General features: G+C 42.8%; 1 protein-coding gene across 14 annotated transcripts in view; it reads left to right on the plus strand.

The window, feature by feature from the left end:
* The window catches only part of SLC8A3 (solute carrier family 8 member A3), a 140,082-nt gene that overhangs the window by 82,347 nt on the left and 33,182 nt on the right, over positions 1 to 24,553 (plus strand). The window contains exons 1-3 of one of the 14 annotated variants that reach the window (XM_021941327.2): positions 5,700 to 7,562; positions 8,398 to 9,930; positions 17,581 to 17,772. The exons of 12 other annotated variants lie outside the window; for them this stretch is intronic. In XM_021941327.2, coding sequence (XP_021797019.1) covers positions 17,765 to 17,772 — 8 coding nt within the window. In that variant the 5' untranslated portion in view covers positions 5,700 to 7,562; positions 8,398 to 9,930; positions 17,581 to 17,764. Of the gene's footprint in view, positions 1 to 5,699; positions 7,563 to 8,397; positions 9,931 to 15,238; positions 17,773 to 24,553 lie in introns of those variants that run through there. One more of the 14 variants, XM_031668037.1, reaches the window with a different exon arrangement.

Consider the following 24,553-nt stretch of genomic DNA (forward strand, 5'->3'; position numbering starts at 1 on the left):
TGTTCCCCTTCCTGTGTCCAAGGGATCATTTTAAAAATACAAACTGGGACATGCCACTTCCTGCCCCAAACCCCTTGGTAGCTTTCCATTGCTCTTAGAATAACGTTGTGATCTACAACATCTTCTTCAAGGCCCTGCATGATAAAAATTCTGGCTATTTCTCTAGTTTCTTACTGCACCACCTTGTCCCTCATACACCCTTTTTTTAAAGTCTTCTCTCTTTCTTCGAGAGAGAGGTTTTTTCTACCACCAGGTTTTTTCACAAGTTCTTCTTTCCCCATTAATGATAATCCACCATTCTCTTTCTTTGTCCACTGTTACTCATCCTCACAACTGAAACATCATTTCCTAAGGATGGCCATTCCTGGCTCAGTCAGTCTAGATTTCATCCCCCATCACATACTCTTGTTTTACCCTATGTTTTTCCTTCAAAGCACTTATTTAAGTTGTAATTATGTGTGTTTTGTTTTATGTCTGTCTGCCTTCCCAGAATGCACAGTCGAGGAGAATAGAGATCCTGTCTCTTTTATTTATACCACATCCACAGTATTATTAGTGCCTGCACCTAGTAGGTATGCAGTATGTACCTATTGAATAAATGAATTGACTTCTGTCTTTTAGATCATCTATTCATTTTATCATTGATGATAAACGTAATACCTTACATTCATATAGTCTTTTATACTTCTCAAAGAGGATTTTCTGCATAGCTCCTCTGAGCCTCACAAAACCCTATAAGGAAGATTGTGAATATTATCAGATAAAGATTTTGAGACACAGAAAAGCCAGATGATTTGGCAAAGCTCATAGTACCAGAGGCAGAAATACAGCTAGAACAGTCTCCTGGCCTCTAATCAGGAGTTCTTTCCAGAACACTGCTTGGTCTCACATTCTTTTGGGTTCTTTCTATCCTTATTTATAGGGTAAAATGTGTGCAAAGTATAATCTCCCTTTTGCAATATGTTTTCAGTTTTTCAGATTGGAATCATATTGGCTTTTTATGCCCTTAATAAATATCAGTGAGCACAAAGGAAGTCCTGTGAGGGCTTATAATCATTTTGCTCCCATTAATTCCCACACTGAGCAGTTTCCCCATTTCCATTCCTGGCCTTGTGAGGCTCTTTGCCATCCCTGTTAAAATCTAAAGTTGCTTGAACCTTCTTATTGCAAAATTGCATCTTAAACATTCTAATATCTTCTTTAAAAAGCCAGTAAAGACTACGCCAAAAAATCAGCCATCAATCGAGAAGCCCTGCAGTCATTTGTATGCTGTTGTCCCTAAGTAGAAGTGAATGTGCTGAGCTCTGCATTCCCCCACTAACTCCTCTGTGATCAGTGTGGACATTCCCAGCACAACTGGGCAGAGGCTGGAAACACCATCTGAATGTTTGACCTCACAAAGTTGAGTGGCTGATCCAGGTTTAACCTTGACCTCATCAGCACCACCTTCTCAGCACCACTTTGGCTCAGAAGCCCAGTTATTTATTCCAAGGGATGATTTAATGCAGTGCTAGTGTCTGTTCAGGACTTTTGAACTCATTTATTTATCCAGTCATTTATAAAAGATGAAGAGGAGAACAAGGTAGGCCAGAGTGGCTTTGTACTATTAAAGACTGTTTGATTTCTAAGTACATGTTCTTTGCCACCTTTCTTCCATTCCACATTCTAGAGGCCATGGATAAGTCAGCACAGGGATCTTAACATGATAACACTGGTTTTAGGAGGTCTCGTGCATAATGGACCAGACTTAGAGCACAATGCTGTAAGGTAGTGATTTAGGTGAGCAGCAGATTCTGGCTTTAGGATTTTGTTATCAGATGCTTTTTAAACAACTTGTGGCCCAGGATCCCTGCACCCATGGGATGCATTGTAGCCTTAGAACTCTGGGAATTCTGAATAAAATCCCTGAATCAATCATAAGGATGCATATCTGGTGCTTAGTGCAAACCAAGGGGCAGAATATTTGCAGGCAGTGTATCCTTGAAAAAAAAATCTAAGTCATTTTCCTGCCACGCTTCAAGCTTACTTTTCCATCCTTCCCAATAGTAGTGCTAACTACATTTGTAGACCATTTTTGTGGCCAACACTGTGCTAAGCTGTTAGCTTCATTCTGTATGAGACAGGCACTCTTAGCCCAACTTTACAATTGGGAAAACTGAGACTCAATGAGATTAAGTAAATTCTTTACAGTCATTATGCTAGTCCATGAAGTAGCTGAGATTTGCAACTAAATCTATCTGATTCCACAGTCTTTGCTTTTAACCAGAGGTTAGCAAACTACTTCTGTAAAGGAAAGAGAGTGGGTATCTTAATCTTTGTGGGCAACATATGGTCTCTGTAACATATTCTTCTTTCTGTCACAATCCTCTAGGATGTAAAAAACATTTTAAATTTACAAACCTTACAAGAACAACTCATGGGTTAAATTGGAACTGGATTTGGTCTGTGAACCATAGTTTGCTGACCCCCGCTTTTTAACCGGTATGCACCCTGCTTCTCAGGATGTGAAAAATTAGTGCAATTGCAATGGAAAATAGCAAGAAAATGGTAAGGGCCTGGAAGAGGCAGCAGGATTACATCAGGTGCTATCCCTGCTCTGGCGAGATGAAACTGGGGATCATTGAACCACCTGGCATTTGTTAAAGATTTCTGCTTTCCCTCTGAGATTCTTTCAGGAACCTCACACCTCCAGCAGCCCAGAGAACCATGGGCTGCATGGAAATGCCTCCTGAAGGGAGTAGAAAACCTGCAGGATAGAAATCATCACATCTGTCTGGTTTTTCTCAACCTTTCTTTTCTGCACTTTCTTGGTTCTAATCAAAGCACTATCAGGAACTCCAGAGTTGGCACCTTTTCATTTTTATGTTTTCATTTAATTACTTTTCAGCTGTTAAGTGTTTGACTGTTCAAGGGACTCTAGTGGTAAATATTTGTCTCCAGCCTGGCAGAAGCTGTGGTTTCCTTTGATGAGCTCACACGGTATGGCTTTTAAGATGCTGCTGACCAGGACAGCTGACTGTCTTCAGTGGGTGCAGTCCCCAGCTGTGGGCTGAACCCCTTCCAGAAAGTGCTGCTGGGCCAAGAGGCTTCCTCCAACTTCCCGCTGCTCCCATCTAACCAACACCTCAGTCTCCTCTCCACATGCTTCCGTGCCCTCTTCCTTTCCCTCGCAGACACTTTCTTCTGCCTGGCAAAAGGAATCTTGTTTCCATGGAAGCCTCATTAAATCTGCGTCTTGCTCAGTTTGGGTTTGATCACGGCTGCCAGAAATATTTTTAGCCCATGCAGTTGCGTAATGAGATAGAGATTGGGGGTAGGGACAGGGGACTGTGCGGGCAGAGGGGCTATTTTTTTTAAGTGAAAGAGGAGGAAAACCTCTAAAGAAAAGGGTTTTATGGAATTGGAGGAAGGATGGAGCACCTCTTTTGGGTGCATGGGGCTGGTGTTCCCTGGTTAGCTCTTCCCACTGGAAGCCCATGGGCACTTGTCATAACACCTGTCCTGGTCACATGTCAGGGGAACCTCTGATCTCCCTTTCCATGAGCTCAGTTGGCCCAGCCAGGGTGTCACTTACGCTAGGGAGTGTGATTGATGTTGCTGCTCACAGATTTCCCCTCCCACAGACCTGATGGGGCAGCCAGGATAGTAGCAGAGAAGAAGACAGAGCAGTAGCAGGAAAGAGAGGACAATGCTAACACATTGGAAGTTTATGTTTAAAGACGGGATCTGGGTGGTCAGAGATGGCACACCTACCATGTGATTGGTGCTGGAATCTGATGCCAAGTGCACCTTTGGCCACTGAGGTTCTGAGAACTCCTGCTTGTGCTTTTCAGCCAGACTATGCCCTCACCTGCCCCTGTACTTTAAAGAGCTCTTTAGGCTGGAGTAGTTGTTTGCATTGGATTGTTGGAGTGTGTGTGTGCGTGTTTGTGTGTTCTTGTATTACAAGACAAAGAGGTTTTAAAAAAAAACATAAGCAGATGTCACAGCTAATGTTTATTGAACCTTTAGTGTGCCACATGGTGTTTTAGGCATTCTATATGTGTTAACTCATTTTCCCTAATTCTAGGGACTAGACACTTAAACGGTCACCATTGTACAAACAAGGAAACTGAGGCACAGAGAAGTTGGGAAACTCATTTGCGGTCCTCCAGCTAATTAGTGGTGGAGCCAGGTTTTGTACCCAGACAACCGGATTTGAGAATCTGCAGTCCTAGATTGGTAACTTGTTGTTGGCTTGTCATACATTTTAAATGACGTTCTGTGCACAGAACCATTTATAGTAACTTTGTATTGTTGAGCTGAAAGTAGTCTGCAGATGTGCTGCTGGGATTTCATTCATCTTCAAAGAGGTGACTTTTTTTTTTTAAAGAAAAAAGCTTTTCTGAGGGTGGTATCTAAATTCATAAAAATCCTTACGATCAAGATTTTCACAAGTTTCATTCTGACTCTCTTGCATTGCCATTCTTCCCATATTCCCGGTTAGTTTGTATTGATTGCCATGTCTCCCTTGGCCCATGGTCCCCGCAACATTTCTTGCAGAACTGTGTCCTGCCTCACACTGTCAGGCAGCAGGAGCCTTTCCAGCCGCCAGCCCACAGTCCGGCAGCTCCTTCCTCAGGACATTTAATTCCCCACATTTCTATGCAGTTACCTCACAGAAGGATGGCTACGAGGGCCCCACTTGGCTTGGTAGGCTGGTCCCCTTCTTTACTCACAAGACTCTGTTTATCTTTGATTATCTGCTTGTTGACCTGCCCCTCTTCAAGGCCTCGGTTTTCTCTGAAGTTTCCAGCTTCCCTCCTCATCCCGCAAAAGACCAAAGTGGAAAAGATGAAACCAGAATCCACTGGAAGCCCCACCTGCCACAGCCTCTCCTCTAAATGCATTCTCTGTTCTGTTGAGGACATGAGAATGAAGAGGGGCATGAATTGAGGATTTGTTTGTTATTCTTTACAATATCCATGTGAGCTGAGTACTGTAAATACCCCCATTTGATACATGAGTAAACTGAGGTGTGGAGTGATAGAGGAATTTGCTCAAGGTCACATAACTAGTAAGTGGGTGGAGCTGTGATGTGAAACTGGGCAGTCTGATTCTCGGACCTGTGCTCTTAATTACCAATCTATATTGCCTCTGACTTGAAAACATCCAGGGAAAAGGTTGAGATAGATCAGCTGAAATCTTCTTGCACAGTAAAGCAGAGGACATCTGTCCTAGAGTTACATTCATCTTGTTCATTGTCAACGATTTGTGTTCGGTGACACCCTTTTCAGTCCAAGGACTTACCTGGGTGCTGTGACAATTGGACATGACTAGGAACAAACAGTGACCATGTAGCCCATCCAAAGGCAGGGTAGGAAGTGCATGCTTGTCACTCCGTTTTGGTTATAAGAAGCAGGAACCCAGTAAAGGCACCTTTTATATATCTATAAAGTTGAATGTATAAGATATATGGGGGTCAGGCATGGTGGCTGACACATGATACATATATTATGTAATCCCAACATTTTGAGAGCCCAAAGCAGGTGGATCACCTGAGGTCACAAGTTCAAGACCAGCCTGACCAACGTGGTGAAACCCCGTCTCTACTAAAAATACAAAAATTAGCTGGGCATGGTGGCACACACCTGTAGTCCCAGCTACTTGGGAGGCTGAGGCAGGAGAACTGCTTGAACCTGGGAAGTGGAAGTTGCAGTGAGCAGAGATCATGCCACTGCACTCTAGCCTGGGTGACAGAGTGAGATTCCACCTCAAAGAAAAGAAAAGAAGATATATGGGTATTTGTAGAACTCACAGAAGGGCAAACAGGCCTTAACAGGTGCTGAAAACAAGAACTGGGAAGTTGCCGGTAACTTCCTGTCTTTTTCCCTGGAACCAAATGGTTTCTTACTTGCTTCTTTCTGCACCTCTGTCTCATTTCCCTCTCTCTTCAGACGATTTTTCATTGCTGCATCATACACATAGAAAAATCAGGATCCACCCTCCCAAGTTTACATATCGTTGTTTCAGGCAACCATAGTATCCTTAAAACTTCACATTCCAGGGAGAAAGCTTGGGTCAAGGATTTAGCCAAAGGGCAGGGAAATGGAGTAAAGATGCCACTGCCAGGCCTATGGGCAGCAAGGAGGATGGGAAGGAAGCTGCTGTCGTGGTCCAAGTGACAATTCAAAAGCTCAAAGCATAAGTAAGTTGTGTGCTTTTCACAGATGGAGAAACTGAGGCACAGAAGTAACCTGGCTGGGGTCCAGATCTCTGGCCTTTGTGTCAATGCTAGGTCACTGGATGTGGTGTCTGATTTCTACAGGAAATGTGGTTTCTCTACTTTGTCTCAGAGCCCACTCAGAGCACTGGCTGGCCGAGGGGTCCTGGGACCCTCTTAGAATAGTCTCAGGTCGACAGCCCCAGGACAGAAGCAACCAAAGTGAAGTTATGGAAGAAAACTCTTTGCTAATCTGTCAATGGGTAGAGCCAACACTTAGAACACCTGGATTCGAATACTCATCTCCAAAACCTGTGTTCTTTCTACCATGTGACAAGCCCTCATAAACCTCACAACGTCTCTATGAGGTGAGCACTTGCAGATCCATACTTCAGATAAGCAAATGGAGGCTCAGAGGGTAAGAAGCTAATTCAAGGTTATGCACCTGAGTCAGGATATGGACACAGCTTTGTGTCTGATTCCTAAGTGCCTGTGCTTTAGCCACTTGCAATACTGCTGCTCTCTGCTTCATTTCCTCATCTGTCAGATGGGAACGATGATACCCATTTCACATGGATACTGTATGGGGAAAAACAGATAAAAGAAGAGAAAGTGCTTTGAAAACATAAGCAGCCCCAGCAGATGGGAATTATTTTTGCTGCTGACACACATCCTCAGCCCCGAGGGCTCTGCTGAGCCTTACCCAGCCCAGAGCTCTGGAGGCACCTCCTCCCCACCAACAGCAGGGGGGACATTCTGTCTTCATCCTGAGCAGGCTGACAAACTGAACCCCACTCCTCCCTCAATGTCCCCAGGCTGGGAAGGAGTATAGCTCATGCTGTGTTCTCTCTTGTTGCTGAGAGAATGCAGAACCCAGAATTTGGGTCTCAGCAGGTTGGGGAGATAAGGAAATGTATTTCTTCCTCCAAGATTTCTTTTTGAAATATTTTCATTTGTGGAATCAGATTGTGCATGCAAGTTTCTTCCAGAAATGTAAGACATTGTAATGATGGGAACTGTTGGTTTTATAATTGAAGGATGGGAAAGGAAACTGATATTTATGGAGCACCTGTTATATACCAGGCAGCTACCCAAACATCAGCCATTGTTGCAGTGTTATGCAAGCTTTATTATCCACATTTCACAGGCCGAGAGTCTGACTCAACAATGTTGTGTTCTATGTGCTAGTTCCCACAGGTAGGTGGCTGTAGCACTGAGATTTGAATCCATCTCCAAAGCCTCCATCTTTCTACCACTGCCTCCCATTGGAGGGGAGGCCATGGACTGGGTGTCAGAGATGTCAGAGATGTCCTTTCCAGTCTAGCAGACTAGGAAGCTGCTGGAAGCTACTTATGCAAAGGTCAGCAAGGAAGGAAACAGAGTCAGAACTAGATGGGGCTCCCCTGGCCACTTTCCCATGCTGGCCCACACCGTCCGGCTAGGAGTCAACATTGGGTCTTATGCAGAGTTACCTGTATTCAACTAGTGGGACACTGCACAAACTAGTGGGAGCCTGTGAGGGAACAGCCTGTCGGGTTTCATTGAGGTTCAGCCCAACTCATGAGCTAGGGCAGGTACCAGAGGGTGTGTTCCACCCAAATGGGGCAGGTAGGCGGGGGACTCAGGCTCCATTTTCATAACCAAAGGCTGAGCAGAGAGGCTTTCTGAGCAGTGGCAGAATGGGAAGTGTCCAGAAGCTTTGTTTGACAATTGAGTTAAGAGGACAGAAAAGACAGAAAGCAGATGTCAGAGTTGGGAAGGCTCACCCCAGCTCCTTGACAAAGGTGCATGAGGCCAGTTCTTGAAGCAGTGACCCCTTCTTGGGCCATGTGTTCATCAAAGCCAGCCCATCAGCCCTGCAGTGCCCTCTGTGTTTAGAAAAGGGCCAGACATGATTCTCCGAGAAAGGATTTGAAAACAACAAAGCGTTGCCGTATATGTTATCTCATCCCCTCAATAGTCCTGTGAGGTATGTGAGACAGGTGTTACTCTCTCCACCTGGCAAATGGGGGAAAAAAGGGCCCAGAGAAGTGAAGCTGCCTTCCCAGGACCACACAGCTGGTAAACAGTGTCCATTGCAGCTGTTCTGTCTCCCATACCCAATACCCTGTGCACCACGCAAACAGAAAGACAACTGGGCAACCAAGTCATCTAACGAGTATGCATGCTATGGTCTCCCTCATTTTGTCTTTCAGGGCTACACCGTAGGAGAGCTAATCATTCTCTGTTAGATAAGAAATAGCCAACACTTCTGCAGCATGGAGGCCAAATACCAACAGAATAAACTCAGACCCAAAGAGATGCTCAGAATGTCTGGAGTTAGTACTTCACTATACAGCTCTAAGGTGTAAGCCTTGTACACCTGTCACAGTATGACATGTGCTTACTCCCACCTCAATTCCTGATTCCACATTACAACAAATACAACTTCAGGCTTTGAACTAACAATGCCAATGTTTCTGAAGCCCATATTAAATGCCAAAACCTGAGTCAGCTACTGAAGGTAGAGACATGAATAAGATGGTCCATATTATTTCAGAGGATTCTTTGGTTGCAAAGGGCAGAAACCCAGCTTGAATTCACTTTGGAGAAATTGGGATTTTTTTGGCTTGCATAAGCAAAGCATGAGAAAGAAAGTCCCAGGAATGATGAAAACCAGGAATTTAAATGTCTCCAGAATTCTTTATTTTTTCTTTTAGGCCGTCTTTTTTCTCTCAAACTGGTTCCCTCCACTGGGCTGGAGACATAACTGCAGGCAGCCCTCAGGCCCACATCTTCAATTTAAATGTTGGAAATGGATTGTCAGAGAACATTTAGGCCATTCATTCTGTGGGAGAGATAGTCTTTGTAAAAATGATAGCCACTCCCATGTGAGCAACGTGGTTAGGGTTAGAGGCATGAATGTACCCCAAACCAGGGGTGTGGGAAGCAGGTTGACACTCTAGGTGATAATACTCAGACCTTAAGGAGCTTTTGGTCTAGAGGGAGGTGTGGACATGGACAAGTAATCAACACTACAAAGCAGAGCTGCCAGCTCTGCAACACAAGAGCCCCGAGAGGCACGACAGGGGCAGGGCGGGGACCCATGTGGGTCTGGATTGAAGTGAGGAGGGGCATCAGGAAAGCATTCCAGGAGAGCTGAGGGAAACTTGAGCACACCCTCAAAGAATGACTGGGAGTCATGAGGTGTACAAGGGAGGAAGTGCACCCCAGACAGAAACAATCACATAAGCAAAAATGCAGAAGATTATGAGCACCTGGGAAGGGCAAGTAGCTCAGTAGTGTTGGAGGCCAAGGGACACGAAGGAAGGTGATAAAGTCCTGATGTTAAGGACAGAAAAATCAAAGTCCTTTGAAAATCATGTGGCGTTAGGATCTCAAGAACCCTACAAGGATTTCTTTAGAATAGAATCAAAGAAAAACAAAGTATACAGTCTGTGAGGGTTGGATAGGAAGTAACATGGTGAGAAATGTTGGCTTGAGAACTGCATATCCACAGCACAATGGTGTTTTAGAGGATTTGGGGGAAGGGAGAGAAAAATCTCAAATTGTCTCAGTAACTAATGAGCTTTCATGTACATTTAAAATTGTAATAAATGCAATTGTGAGGATGATGGTGAGGTCAGCAAAATAGTCCAGTTTGTAATTTGTGGTTATCAGGCTGGCATATCCTGCAGGTCACACTTCTAAACATGACTTCGAAAAATCAAAGATCAGCTAAGTTTGAAGTAAGTATTGAAGGAGGGAGATTACGTTGCCTCAAGTTAAAATAGAACATAAGAGATGGTGATTCAAATGATCAAAAGCACCAAGCTTCCCTGTTAGGATTCAAGGGAAGGGTGCGTGGCTCTGAAACCAGATATCTGCAAAGCAATGCGAAATGAGATCAATAGTAGACATCGAAATATTGAAACTGATATAGGATATTCAAGTACCAGCTTCAAGAAAATGAAATGAGACCTAATAAAAGAGAGTAGGAGTCAAGGGAGTATAAGATATTAAAGAAAGTGAAGAGCCAGGGTTTGTAGGAAGGAAGGGAGAAGAGGCAAAGTGAGCAGCTCTTTTACCTCAGGAGCTTCCCCCTCCCCCATCCTCCCTCCTGCTAAAAACCGAGTTTGTTTTAGCTGAAATGATTGTAAGACAAATTTTTGTTATAAAAAAAGGAACTATTTTGTGTTGACTTCCATTATAAAATCAGAGCTCTGCTGCCATAAAATTAAATCGCATAATAGAATGAGTAGAATACATGATGTCCTGCAGAAAGGAAGATGGCAGCCCACTCAATGCCGTGCTGGGCTTGACTATACACAAGCCGCGCATCTCCTGCTGTGAGTTGTAGCTGCTGCCCAGCAGTGCAAGTTTTCATTGCAGCTGTTTTCTTCACATTCTGAGGTTTATGAAATTCCTTATCCATCAACAATTGATCTTTAGCTCTTAGTCCAGGGGTTGTCAACTGGCATTCCATGGACCTTTAGAGGATTAATGGCTAGGTTTTCAAAGATCTTTGAACTCCCTGAAACTATACACAAAATATTGTGTGAGAGTATGTGCATTTTTCTGGTAAGAAGCACCTGAATCATCGAAGCAGTTTGTGATCCCCCAAAAGGCTAAGAACTACTTCCTAGAGCAAAGGGAGGTTTTGCTACACTTAGAGATTTACACATTTGACCAGGGCTGCTCACACAAGTGGGATGCAGTTTCACATTTCATGGCAGGTCTGCTTCCAGCTACACAAATTCATCAAGGAAATATTGTAATACTTCTATAAGAATCAGGAATTCCATATATTTAATTTATTTGGAATAAGAACCACTATATACAAGTTTTTCCAAAAGACCAAAAGTTCTTCCTGTGGCAGGAAGGAATATGATTAAATTCATGAAGCTTTGTGTTTATATTTCAACTCTGAAAGATAATTGTGACTTTACTAAATCAAACCTGTATACCACGATTAGGAAAATGTGGACTGATTTGGGATCCTAGGGGTAAAATGTGAAGTACCAATGCACCGTTCTTTTATCTGTTAAAGGGCACTGAGTTTCTGAAATTAATTAGTAGGCAGGAGGACATGCACATATGATGTAATAGTTTAAGTACTAATAATTATTCACTTGGAAGGGAAGAGAAGAAAATTCAGAATACAGTATTCCTTAATGGGAAATCAACTTAGAGGAGGTTGGAGGGAGAGCAAGCAAGAATATTTCTGGTAAAACATGTATAAATCTATGGTCAGCCAATGTGTTGATCAAAGAAATTATCTTTTGGGGAAAATAGTAGAAGGCAATTGAAAAACAAGCATCAGGCTGCATAAAAACAGCAAACAAAAGTCACAATGGCTTGATTGTGTGATGAGGAAATTAACAGCTGCAGTTAGGAAAGTATGTTCAAAAAAGAGACAGAAAGGGTAGTTATAAGAGAAAAACATCCCTGCAGATCTTCAAAATCAGAAACAATGAAAATAATTATTTCAAAAATTAAGAAAAAACTCTCTCATTTATACCTGAATTACCTGTATAATTGGTAAAATTTCCTTTGTATACAAATCTTGGTCCTCTGATCCTCTCTCTATAAATAAATAGAAGTGTATAAATCAATAGTCAGCCAATGTGTTGATCAAAGAAATTATCTTTTGGGGGAAATCAGTAGAAGCCAATTAATAAACAAGCATCATATTGCATGAAAACAGCAAATGGAAGTCACAATGGCTCAATGGTGTGATGAAGCCACACAATCTGTATTAAACACATCATCTCCACAGATGGATAAAAATATATCTTCTTTGTGTCTAAGTCTCAAATCTGTGTTTCCTGGCTCTGTTCCCTCATATCTACTCATTCTCCAAGTCAGCATGCCCAACTTGAAAGTGTCATTTTCAAACCCTGCTTCTTCTCTTCTGGAAGTTCCTCCTCTGCCCATTGCTCCACAATCCCCACCTCTTTCACCAGTAGCAAACCTTAAATTTATCTTTCACTTCATCTTACTTCCCCTTCCTATATTCAAAGTGTTTCTCGCTTGCATCTCTTTTCATTCATTTCATAAGCATTTATGAGCTCCTGTTATGGTTTGGAAACTGTTCTTCATGCTGGAGGTGGTCTTACAAACAAGTAATTTCAATTGAGTATTTAGTATATTAAGTGCCATCCCAAAGGCAAACACCAGCTGTGGAAGGCTCCCCAAACCAGTCTAAGGAGGTTGGGAAAAGCATCTCAGAGAAGATGGTGTCTGAGATCCGGAGATGTGTGGAACTGGGCAAGGAAGAGAACAAATAACAGCAGTCTAGAAAAAAGGCCTCTTTCAGCATGCTAAGAAGGGTGGAGGACAGAGGAGTGCCATTCAAAATTTGGAGGGAAGGAAATGCATAGCGAGGTTTGCCACTTGAACAGATGACTTCAGCTGTGTTGGGTGAATGAAGTTGAGTGGGTACAAATCAGGTCAGGAAAAGGAGTTAGGAGACTGTTACTAGAATCCAGGCCAGAGGTGATGATGGCCAATATATGAGAGTTTTAGCAGGGAATGAAAAAAAGAAAATGTATGCATGAGGTAGAAGTAGGTAAAAACAACAGATCTGGTGCCTGATTGGAAATGGGGGTGGTCTGGAGAGGAAGCCAGAATGCAGTCAAAAATGGATAGTGGTACCATCCACTGACATGGGGGTTAAAGGAGGAGAAGAAGCTTTGGTAAAGAAAATAAGAAGTTCAGCTATGGAATGTTTGAATTTGATTTCTCTGATGAGGAGTACTTCTAGGTGATAGTAATGCTCAGGGTATAGACTTGAGAGTGGATGGGTAAAGGTTGAGGCTATTAAAAGGGAAAAGGTCAAGGGACTGAGGGCCAAGGATTTCTAATAAGTTATCTTGGGCCACTAAAGTGAGCCAGGATGCTGGCAGGAAGCCTATGAGCCAGGTACTAAAGTCTTCAATGTTGAGCCCAGTGACTCAGGTGTCAGAAGCAGCAGGAGAAAGGTTGATAGCCTAATGGGGAAGGAGCCATTACCTGAGAGTAGCAGAGAGAGTTATCCTAGCTGACACAGCTCTCAGGGATTTGCTTCTAAAGCAATCCTTAGGAAAGAAAACACAGTATCCACAGGAGACTGGTGGGCACTGGCTTCCCCAGAAAACCTACCTAGATGAATTCTATTCTCAAGGGACTCCTATTTAGAAAAGGGGCTTTGTTAGTTCTCAGAGCATCACCAAACAGATGTATATCTCATTACTTGCTCCCACAACTCTTCTGCTCTGGCCACCTGGGCCTACCCATTGTCTGCTAAATGCACTTCATATTTTCTTGTTTCAGTGCCGCAGTGTTCATAATCTTCTTTTCCCAATCTCTGCACCTCACTTACCTGAATCTTACGTATTCTCAATGACCTGCTCCATCCAATGACCAGCCCTTTGAAGAACCCTTTAATACCTACCAAGTGAACATGCTCTCCATTTATTACACACTTCCTGTAGCACCTGTTCTATAACTATGAAATATTACCTATTATGCACATATATTGCAGTCTCTTGGTGGACAGAGAATCCGATTTATACCTTGTCAATTTGTAGCACATTTTCTTGCATATGTAGATGCACCATGAATATTTAGAGAACTTGTTAGTTAATTTCCTATTTAACATGGGCTGCAAAGTTCTGATCCATGCACATCTTTTATAAAGTAGAAATGATGGATGATACATGGAGCTCAAATTCCATGAAGCAGAAACATGAGAGATGGAGCTGAATTTGTTTGCCTGTATAGCTCTTACAGCAATTGCTTCCAATTTGTTTGATTTACCTAAGAGCTAAAATTGTGAATGACAGCTCAAATGATTTTTCTGTACATTCAGAAAAAGAATTTGAATATTTGATGGAGAGTAACTGCTTAAGACAGGAAAAAGGGGAGACTATCGCTTTTAACTTTTTTTATAGCAGAGCATTAAGAAAGAAAAAGTGCAGATAAATGAGATCAAATGGCAAATGTCTGAACCTGCTGGACACAAGTCCCGGTAGCCATTGATAGATAGTGTTTATATGGCTTCTGGGCCATCAATAAATAGATAAGGTATGTCAGCGGCCAATGTTCCAGGAAGTTTGAGGAGATAAACAGAAGTTGCCCAGCAGCCTAAGCGCTTCCTTAGGAGGGCAGTGCTCCTTCAGAGCGCCATCTGCCTGTGTCTGCCTGTTCTTATTCTTCACATTAAGTGCTTTTTCTTTTCTTGTTTTTATGATGGTTATCCTAAAGATACGCTAGCCTGGACTTTGACAAGGACATCTGGAGATAAGAATGATTCAGAATTATTTTTCCCTTTGGGCAATTGTAGCAATTTTAAAACTATGTTAGATGGCTAGAGATTCTTGAGAATATTTCTTTTCTTGGATAATCATAAGGCTTTGGATAGTGGTACCTATGAAAGTTGACATCAGCAGCAGCCTGCCTCCAGTTGATCAGGGCCTTTGGAACTTCACAGGACTCCTATGCTGAAAGCCCCATCGGTTTCCCTCCAGCACACCTAACTCAGCATTGACTCTGGGTAGTAGAGGGTGGTTTATGGAATCTGATTCATCTCAGCAAGAGGTGGATGCAAACACATTCCTAGAGCAGAGGGCTTGGCATGTCTGGTCTTAGGCAGAGGGAACTAGAGATACTTATCCTATTGTTCTTGAGATTCCAGCAAAAATAGCCCATGACAAAAGAAGATATTCAGGTCAAATGAGGGCTTTGGTGCTATAACATTGTCTTAGGAAAAAAGAAAGAAATTGGCCGGGTGCGGTGGCTCATGCCTATAATCCCAGCACTTTGGGAGGCTGAGGGGGGGCAGATCACTTGAGGTCAGGAGTTCAAGACCAGCCTGGCCAACATGGCTAAACCCCGTCTCTACCAAAAAATATAAAAAATTAGCCGAGTGTGGTGGCGGGCTCCTGTAATCCCAGCTACTCGGGAGGCTGAGGCGGGAAAACTGCTTGAACTTGGGAGGTGAAGGTTACAGTGAGCCGAGATCATGCCATTGCACCCCAGCCTGGGCAACAGAGTGAGACTCCATCTCAAAAAAAAAAAAAAAGAAAGAAAGAAGAAAAAAATAAAAAAAATTAAAAAATGTTTTTTAAACAAAGGAAGGCTTTGGGCTTGGAGTCCAACTAAGCTAGGCTGGAATCCTGGTTTTATCTCGCTTCTCTGTGCAACTTTGGATTTTACTGAATCTCTCTTATTCTCAGTCCCTCCTCTGTAAAATGAGGATAATGCTAGTACCTGCCTCATCAAGTTGAATGAGACCTAAATGAGATGTGTTGAAAACACTTAGCATAGTATCTGGCACATAAGGAACACTTAATAAATGCTGGCTATAAAGAAGCCAGAGAGAGACTCAGAGGTGACAAGAGAAGCCACAATCCCCTCCATTTCATTGAAAAGCAATTTTTTTATCTCATTTTAAAGGCAGTATAGTATAGTGGCTAAGGACATGGACTGTGGAGCTAGCCCTCCTCAGTTCACATTCTGTCTCTGTCATTTATTAGCTGTCACTTAACCTCCTTGTGCCTCAGTTTTTATCATTTTTGAGAGAGGAGTAATAATAGTTCCTACTCTGGTGTGTTGTGGAGATTTGATGAGTTAATACATATAAACCACACATAGTAGTGCCTGGAGCATATTAAATGACATGTAAGTATTAGCTGTTATTTTATTAAACAACGTGTGGCATAGGACATATTGGAACATTGAAGTCTTTGAGGCTCTTCCCAGTTTCATAAATCAGAGACTACAGTATAAATATCTGCTTACATGTCTGCTTTCCCCATTGGACTGCGAAATCTTGAAACTGTTTTATTCATTTCTACATAGTGTTGGCATCTTATTATGATACCTGACATTTACTAGGTGCCAAACGGGACTGGGCATGTTGTAGGGATTCAGTCAATGTGGGTCATTGCAGGTGGGGAGGTGGGTCAGGTTAAAGGTAAGAGAAGGGCCTTGGGGCATCACATTAAGTAGTTACCAGATTGAACTGCAAACATTGCTATCCAGGAGAAATCAGGTCAATATTTCACCTTCATGGCAATACCAGTACAGTCCAAGGAGAATGCATAGAAGGAAAGAAATCATAATCTGATTGTATGTATTTTATCAGTAGTAAATAATTATGATTATTACTATTGCTATACAGTTTTGTGTGTTGGTGTGTTTTGTTTTGTTGTGCATGAAAAATGGGGTGCTAATCTATTCCCCTTCCCAACACCAGTGCTCAGAAGAAATTTCCACAGATAGAGAATCTGTAGGTTATGAATTTGGCCTTGATGGATTCTGGGTCACTATTTCTCAATATTTGTCCATCTCATGTGAAGCTCTTAAGATAAAGAACAATATCTTACTCATCTTTTTAACTTATTTGCCCCTTAATGCCTATCACATACTTTGCCCGTGGAAACTCAATAGCCATTTGTAAATGGAATTTAATTTCTGAGGTCCAGAAAAACCTTTTTCCATCCCTCCCCTACTACACAGTTTGTCTAACCATGTCTTCCCTCCCATCATCCACCTTATAAACATTATTCCTCAAGCATCTTCTTCTTTCATCACATTATTGACACCTCCACTGCTCCATGGTCCAAAATACCTTTTGGGAAACAGAATTCTAGGAATCTGGAGACCTAGAGCTCTTCAGATCCTGAAATCCAGTTTTCTGAGCTGAGACAGTTTCTTAATTCCTCACCCCAACTCCATTTCTCGTCTTTCTCAATGGATATTTTCCAAGTCCCCATTAGGCATATAACAATTCCAGAAAACATTCAATTTTCCCCTCTCTTAATGCCATGCTCCAAAACACCACATTCCCTCTAGACATTGAGAATTGGAGAGAGATGGAAAAGTACTTTGAAAATGTGTGCGTGTGAGAAAAATGCTAAGTGTTCTGTCTGATCGCTTCAATGACACGTTTGCTGCTTTAGAAACTTGACTAGACAGAGTGTGAGGAAAAAAATGAAAAGAAAGAAATGTGTTCAGCTTGGCTGAATAATGACCAGCAGGGTGAAAAGATAAGATAACCACCCACTCACAGGATTTATATCCTCAAGCCCTAGAAGGTTGACAACAACAGACATTGAAACTACTCTTAATGGAGGGTGTGCTTAAGAAGCAACATTTATAGACGCTTTTAGGAAAGCAAATAGGAAAGTTGGTGAAATAGAGAAGATGTCTAAGCATGTGAGATACCACCTCCATCTTGGAAAATAACCAAGGTGATATGATGTTATGCAGGACCCCTTCATTAAAACAGATTTAGTGATTAATGTCAGGAGCATTGTCAAGAATCACAACAGCAATGAGTTTATATTGAGCAATTTCTGCTGAGTAATTTGCAGGAGGACATCTCACTTAATTATCCCATCATCCTTTTACAGATGAGAATATAAAGGCTTAAAAAGGTGCTTTTCCCAATGTTGTTCAGCTGTAAGTGGTCAGTCATGGCTCAAACACAGGTTAACCTGACTACAAGATCTTCACTCTTAACTTCTCTCCTGTGTTGTAATACCCTTGATCCATGGAAATGGACCATCTTCAGATACTGCTTCTGTTGCCTCCAGAATGTCCAGGTATGAATTGGGTAATGCTCAAAGACAGAGAGGAATAGAGTATTAAAAAGATCCCTGACCTCATTTTCTGAAGACATGAGCCTAAGCTGAGCTGTACCATTTACCATCTATGTGAACTTGGGCAGATTTTTGGATACCACTAGGTCTCAATTCCTGTAACTCTCAAGTGGAAGGGAGCATAACTGCATAGACTTCACTGGGCTGTTAAGAGAATAAAACAAAATAACTGTAAACAGAAGTGCCTAGTGCACATGCAAAGGATTATTGGGATTCTCTACCCTTCAGGGATTAGAAGTTGGTAGTAGGCAACAAGTTATAGGAAATACAGTCAATTGTCTGCTAACCAGTGCTAGAGTTAATTTTGTCTCCGGAAAAAAGGACTCTCCTCTCTTTCTCTTCTTCTTCCAAAACTTAAGACATTTGCAGCTGAATCCCCAACAGGATTTTGTTTTCCTTTGGGAGAGAGGAAATAGGCCAATATACCCCCAAAACTGACCCCATAATTTCATTTCAGCAATAAAGTGAGGTCCTTAATAACTGGCCTGCCCAACCTATAGGGTGGTTGGGAAACCCTTGAGTGGTCATGCATGGGGAAGCGTTTCATCCACTGTAAAGAGCTCTCCAGAGACGATAAATCTCATCAGAAGGCTTCATGCTTGAGGCATGGATTCTTGGAAAAACAATGACTCTACATATCTTGTCAGAATCTAAAGGAGATGCTGGGGAGAGGAGCTAGGTCAGTCTCCAAAATGGAACAGTAGAAACTAATCATGTGGAACCTAAACTTGTGAAGGTTTTTAAAACCAGAATTGGTCACCTTCCTTTGGACCATGAGCTCGGATTGTGAGTTGTGACTAGGTCATGTCTACTTCCTGCCCCTGTTTCCCTCCTGTCCCTACCTGTCCTTCCTTGACCCCAGGACAAAGTGCTGGGATATGAAAGTTAATTATGACCCAAGGGAATTGGTACAGATGGGGAAGAAAGAAATGTATTCAAGAGCATTTCCATCAATATTGAAATTACACAGAAGGCTGGTGAATTTGGGCTACCCATTCTCACCTCCCTCTGTGCCCATAATTCCTTGGCCTCCTTCAATTTTATTTTCCCTTTGGTTCAGTGGAATGCTTGATGGCTTAAGCTAGCCTCACTTGGCCAAGCATTGGAGAAACAGAGAGGTGTATGACATGGCTACACCCCCCATGGGGCTCACAGGGCAAGGTGAGAGAAGACAGAAGTTGTGTGTGCTGAGTGCTACGTGGTAGCTACAGACTAGAAATGAGACCAGGTTCAGAAGACGGAGAGGGCTTGTGGGCCTGAGTCATGGGGAAAGTTTCTTCAGGAGATGGGATCTCAGCTCTGCCTTGTATGCAGGGCTTACGTAATAAATATGTTGCCTTGTTGTTGTTGTTGTTATTGTTGATTCAACAAGATTTTGCTTTAAGAAGACTTTGTAAAAACAACTGAACAAATGCAATCTCCTGCCAGAGCAGGAAGCAGCAAAGGAGATTGGGAATATAACCCCCTTGCAGATGTTCCTTCACCTACCTGGTGCTGGATTACCTAAAAGCTTCACCTAGTAGGGTCACCCCCCAACAGATTATTTTTTAAAATTGAAGTAATCTGATATTTTAAGAAAAATCTTATCATGGATATTTAATTGGCCTATTTACAATTATTTAGGGTCAGTCGGTTTTGGACAAGTATGCAGGGGTCTTGGAATCAGACCACTGGAATCAAATCCTCGTTCTATCACTTCCTAGCTGGATGACCTTGGACAAAGTTACCTGACTTCCAATAGCTTCAGATTCCTCATGGGCAAAATAGAAATGCTACTAGTACTTAATAGTGCTCTGAGAAGGATTCAATGAGAAGGATTAAATGTATGTCACACACAGTGTTTGCCCATAGGGAGCTGTTATTTATAAGTGAGGGGAGCATCCTAAGGTCCTCAGAATTTAGGGGAACTAAAAATCTCACACTGACTTCTCCCTTCAACAGCACCTTCAGAATCTCCTTCATTTTCCATACTGTTCTTTCAACCCTTTGATGAATGAGAAATCAAGTATTCATTTCCCTGCAGATTTTCCCAAACTTTCTGCTTTGGCCAATAAATATATTTTTAGTCCCAATCTTGCATGCTCCTTTGGGACTTTTCATCTGATAAACATCCCCTCCTGTGCTCTTGAATATGATACCCTTCTTCCCTGCCCTTCACCCAGAGTCTCCTTGCATCTGCTGTTAGGCACAATGATGACCCCACCAAGGTCAAACAATGGCTGTGGCCTCACCTGGACCCTGATGACCCACATAGACTAGAGCCCAGGGATCAGCCACTGATGGAGGCCCAGAGGGCAGTTGGAAAACTTCACAAGACAATCCAGCCTGATTATTTTGACATGCCTGACCTCAGGCTGCTAAAAATGAGCTTGAGGAATCAGATAGGAAAAAGACATAGGTGATGCAATTTTGTTCCATCGCCCAATTTTCTGAGTCAAGAGTTGTTTGTTTAACTCCAGTCAAATTAGTATTTATCCAGATTTCCTGGATGCTTGTCCAAAGAAAAGTACCCCAGATCTACAAATCAGAATCTGGGACTGGGACTTAGTAATTGGCACTTTTACAGTTATACCAGATGTTTCTAATACGGGTGCTTCAACCACCACCCTTACAGCGTGCTGCCTAGGACCCTCTTTTCTGGCAGGTGAAGTGGAAGGAGGTTTTGTCGAAGGGAGATTCTCCACTTCAACTTCAGCATCACTGCTTATATCCTCTTTGTTTGGTTCTATTTCACCAAAGGCTTTCATCTTCACATAAATTTTCTTCAGCTTTAAATAATTGGTTTTGGTAGCCATTGGTATACTGGAAAGAACATTAGAGTTGGAGTCCAGGTGGCTTGAGTTCAATTCTTTGCTCTGCCATTTACCAGCTGTGTGACATTGGTCAAGTTGCCAACCTACCTATGTCATTTTCTCATGTAAAGATAATCCCACTTCACCAGGCCATTTTTGAGGACTCAGTGAAATGATTTTAGTAACCATTTTAGGAATACTGGATTATTCTACAGTGCAAGTTTCTACATCAGCTTGGAGCCTACCATGCTTACATTCAAATCCAGTGAGTGGAGCTCTGTGCACAAATAAAATGGAATAGAGCTCTGTGCACAAATACAAGGACTTCTCCTCCTTTCTGCCCTTGTACAACTTTGGTTTCCTTAATGAACAGAATCCATGACAATCCTGGGCCATGGTATAAAGATGGGACTTTCTTCCTGTGAAGGAGTCTGGTCTGAACATCTTCCAAACTCCAACATAACTGATGTCATTTCTCCACCCAACCCCATTTGCTGTCTCCTGACTCAATTGCTAGAGAAGCCACTTAAGGAAGGTTCCTGGAGTTAAGGCTGTGTCTGGGCCAGTGGAGTGAGCAGTTTTCAACAGTCAGTCCTCTTTATCTTCTCTTTTCCTAAGAGCCTTTACTAAGCAATGCCTCCTCCTGTCTCCTTGCTGCATCTCCTGATGGAATGCACAGGTAAATCTCCTTGGAGAGTACCAGCCAGGAACAGTCCACAGCCAGGGCCACCAGTCTTCACCACTGAGCTCCATCTTTCCTTTCAAGCTGTCCTTCCCCTCCCCTCTCCACCATCACCATAGCAACACAGTGGTATAAAAAAATGAAAGCACTAAGGCATCTAAATATAGTCTGAGTCTCAACTTTTCCAGCATGGAGCCTAAAATCTAGGGGATGACAGCTAGAGACATCCAGACGATAACTGGCAGCCAGGAGGGAGGATGAGTCAAAGGAAGGGGTCAAGGAAAGAAGGGAAGGAAAGGGAACCATCATTTACTGAGCCTGTTGCCTGTGCTTTCTCATGTCACCCGCATGACCACCCAATGTGAATGTTGTCATCTCCAGGTAACTGCTGAAGAAACAAAAGCTCAAAGAGGTAAGAGATTTGGCCAAGGTCACACAGCTATAAGCAATAGAACTAAGATTTTAACTCAAGTTTCTGTGGCCCCAGAGTTTATGTGTTTTTCTCTCCATACCACAGCGACAGGTGCAAGTGAGAAATTTTGCTGGAAGCACTGGGCTTTTTGAGCAGGCCATATAAACATTCTGAGCCCAGAGCTCAACTAAATTTTTGGAGGAGACTGGGCCAAATATAAGGCTTCTATCTAAGCAGCGCCTATGTGTCTCAAGAACTGAGGAAAATGAGGGTTGGCAAGGCTACATTTCCCAGGGTGCATGATGATATGACATGCGGGTGGGGGCCATTATGATGCCCAGACATGGAACTTACACCAGTGCAGAAAGGGTGTGATTAGAAGCCCTAAGCCAGAGAATGTTCAATGTGATAAATGCCATTGTTCGTTCCCTCATTCATTCAATAGATTTTTTTTTTTTTTTAGATGGAATCTCACTCTGTTGCCCAGACTGGAGTGCAGTGGCACCATCTCAGCTCACGGTAACCTCTGCCTCCCCGGTTCAAGCAATTCTCATGTCCTAGCTTCCTGAGTAGCTGGGATTACAGACGTGTGCCACCACTCCTGGTTGATTTTTTTTTTTTTTTTTTCTTTATTTGAGATGGAGTCTCACTCTGTCGCCCAGGCTGGAGTGCAGTGGCTCGGTCTTGGCTCACTGCACGCTCTGCCTTCTGGGTTTACACCATTCTCCTGCCTCAGCCTCCCGAGTAGCTGGGACTACAGGTGCCTGCCACCACGCCCGGCTAATTTTTTGTATTTTTTGGTAGAGACAGGGTTTCACCATGTTGGCCAGGCTGGTCTCGAACTCCTGAACTCAAGTGATCCACCTGCCTTCACCTTCCAAAGTGCTGGGATTACAGGTGTGAGCCACCGTGCCCAGCTTCATTCAACAGATACTTTTATTAAGCATCTGATGTGTACTTAACTCTGGAGATATAGGGGTGATTAAAACAAATGCAGCTCCTGCCCTTGTAGAGCTTATTAGGATAGTAGAGAAGACAAATAAGAAAACAATTACAAGATTGATTCTTTACAACTGTAACATGTACTATAAGTATATAACAGAAGACTCTCACTTGCCTGATGACTTCAGTGGAAGGGAAATACAGAAGTTCTTACAAATCAAAGCACTCCCCTGGGCCAATTGTAAAGGTGATGCCCACTTTCAAGGTGGACAGAGACTGTGCTTGAAGCTTAGCCTCAATCATGGGTTTATATGATCGGTGGACCCTGCAGATCCATTCCCAATGCTGTATCTTCATAATAACCATGAAGTCCATCTGATAACCATACAAGTGAGGTTTTAAAACCCAACAAACTAGACTCAAATGAAATCTGATGAGGGAATTTACGACTTGTTCTTCCTACCACCTTTGGTATCACTGACATAAAACTGAATGTGTGTGCTGAGGGTGCTTGTGTCATGGTGATAGACAAGGTAGGTGGTCCAGCCCATGGTATTGGTGGCTTACGGTCAGCCAGATCAGCACTGGGAAGTGCCTGTGAATTATGCAGCAATGGGAGGGGAGGGAGTAGGCAGTAAAGTTGTGCATTTCTGTGGATCCAAAGCTTTCCAAACTACCTGCAAGGCAGCAAATATGGGGGATGTTGTATGAATAAGTGAGAATTAGATAATACAATGTGTATGGAGCTCTTTAGTCCTTCACAGAAAATGCTGTCTAAACAGATAGTGCTGGTATCAAAGATAATGATACAGTACTCTAATTTTAATGCTCTGCTACCTACCTGCCAGCTGTTTCCCAGGGATGTGGTAAAGATGAATGGGCAAGATCTGGGAAAGTGCTTTGAAATCCTTGATTAAAGGCCCTCTAGGCAGATGTAGAATTTTAAATGTATTATATTACTGCCACTATTGTTATGCTTTCTTTTATCACCCCAGAGTTTCACCACCTCCTGTTTCAGGTGAACGAGTCTGCCTGACTGTTTCGAGACCTGAATGGCATTGGAAAGGTAGCAGCCCCGAGATGTGCCATATAAACAAACATGTTTTTAACTGAGGGATCCAGAGGCTTTCCTGGCTGGCTCCTGTTGACTGGTGATGACCTCTCTAGAAGTCTAGGCTTTTCCAAGCTTATTTTATTTCCTTCAATAGGACAGGAATACATAAATGTCCACCTGAAATGAGTATTGGCTACAAGCCATCTGCCCCTGAACAGAGGTGAAAAGTGGAAATCGGAGGAAGGGCAGACGTCTTCTGCAGGGGAAACAGACTCTTTCTGCCACTGCACTCTGCCCAGGCAAAAAAGTAAAGGAGCAGGACTCAGGAGAATTCACTGAAGCGAGGGCAGGGTGCAAAAGGAACTTGAGAAATTGGTACTGGGACCCAAAGATCAGATTCTGGCATTTCTGGGAAAAGAAATGGGCATGGGTGGGGGGTTTATCTGTCAATAAAAGCAGCCAGAATGGGGCTAGAAGGAAGTGAATTCAGTTGCCACCTCTACCTACTGGACATCCACAGAGAACTTCTCCTTATCCAAGGTTGAGGAGCCCTCCAGAGTACATATTGATACCATTGGTTCTCCCACACATACCCCCATGGAGATAAAAACAGGACCCTGGAAGGCCTGTCTGTGTTTAACTAATGGGATTGAAACATGGAAATGAACTGCCCCACAATCCACCCTGTGAGAGACCAAAGAGCAGTGTTTGATAACAGGGAATGTTACCCTGAAAAGGCATTTGGCTTCCACTAGGGCAGCAGGTACAGTGCAAAGATGATCCCACTTCCAAACAGAATTCCTAAGACAGGATATGCAGTGATAAAAAAAAAATAAGGAAAG

Source organism: Papio anubis, chromosome 7, assembly GCF_008728515.1.
Source record: "Papio anubis isolate 15944 chromosome 7, Panubis1.0, whole genome shotgun sequence".
Taxonomy (NCBI): domain Eukaryota; kingdom Metazoa; phylum Chordata; class Mammalia; order Primates; family Cercopithecidae; genus Papio; species Papio anubis.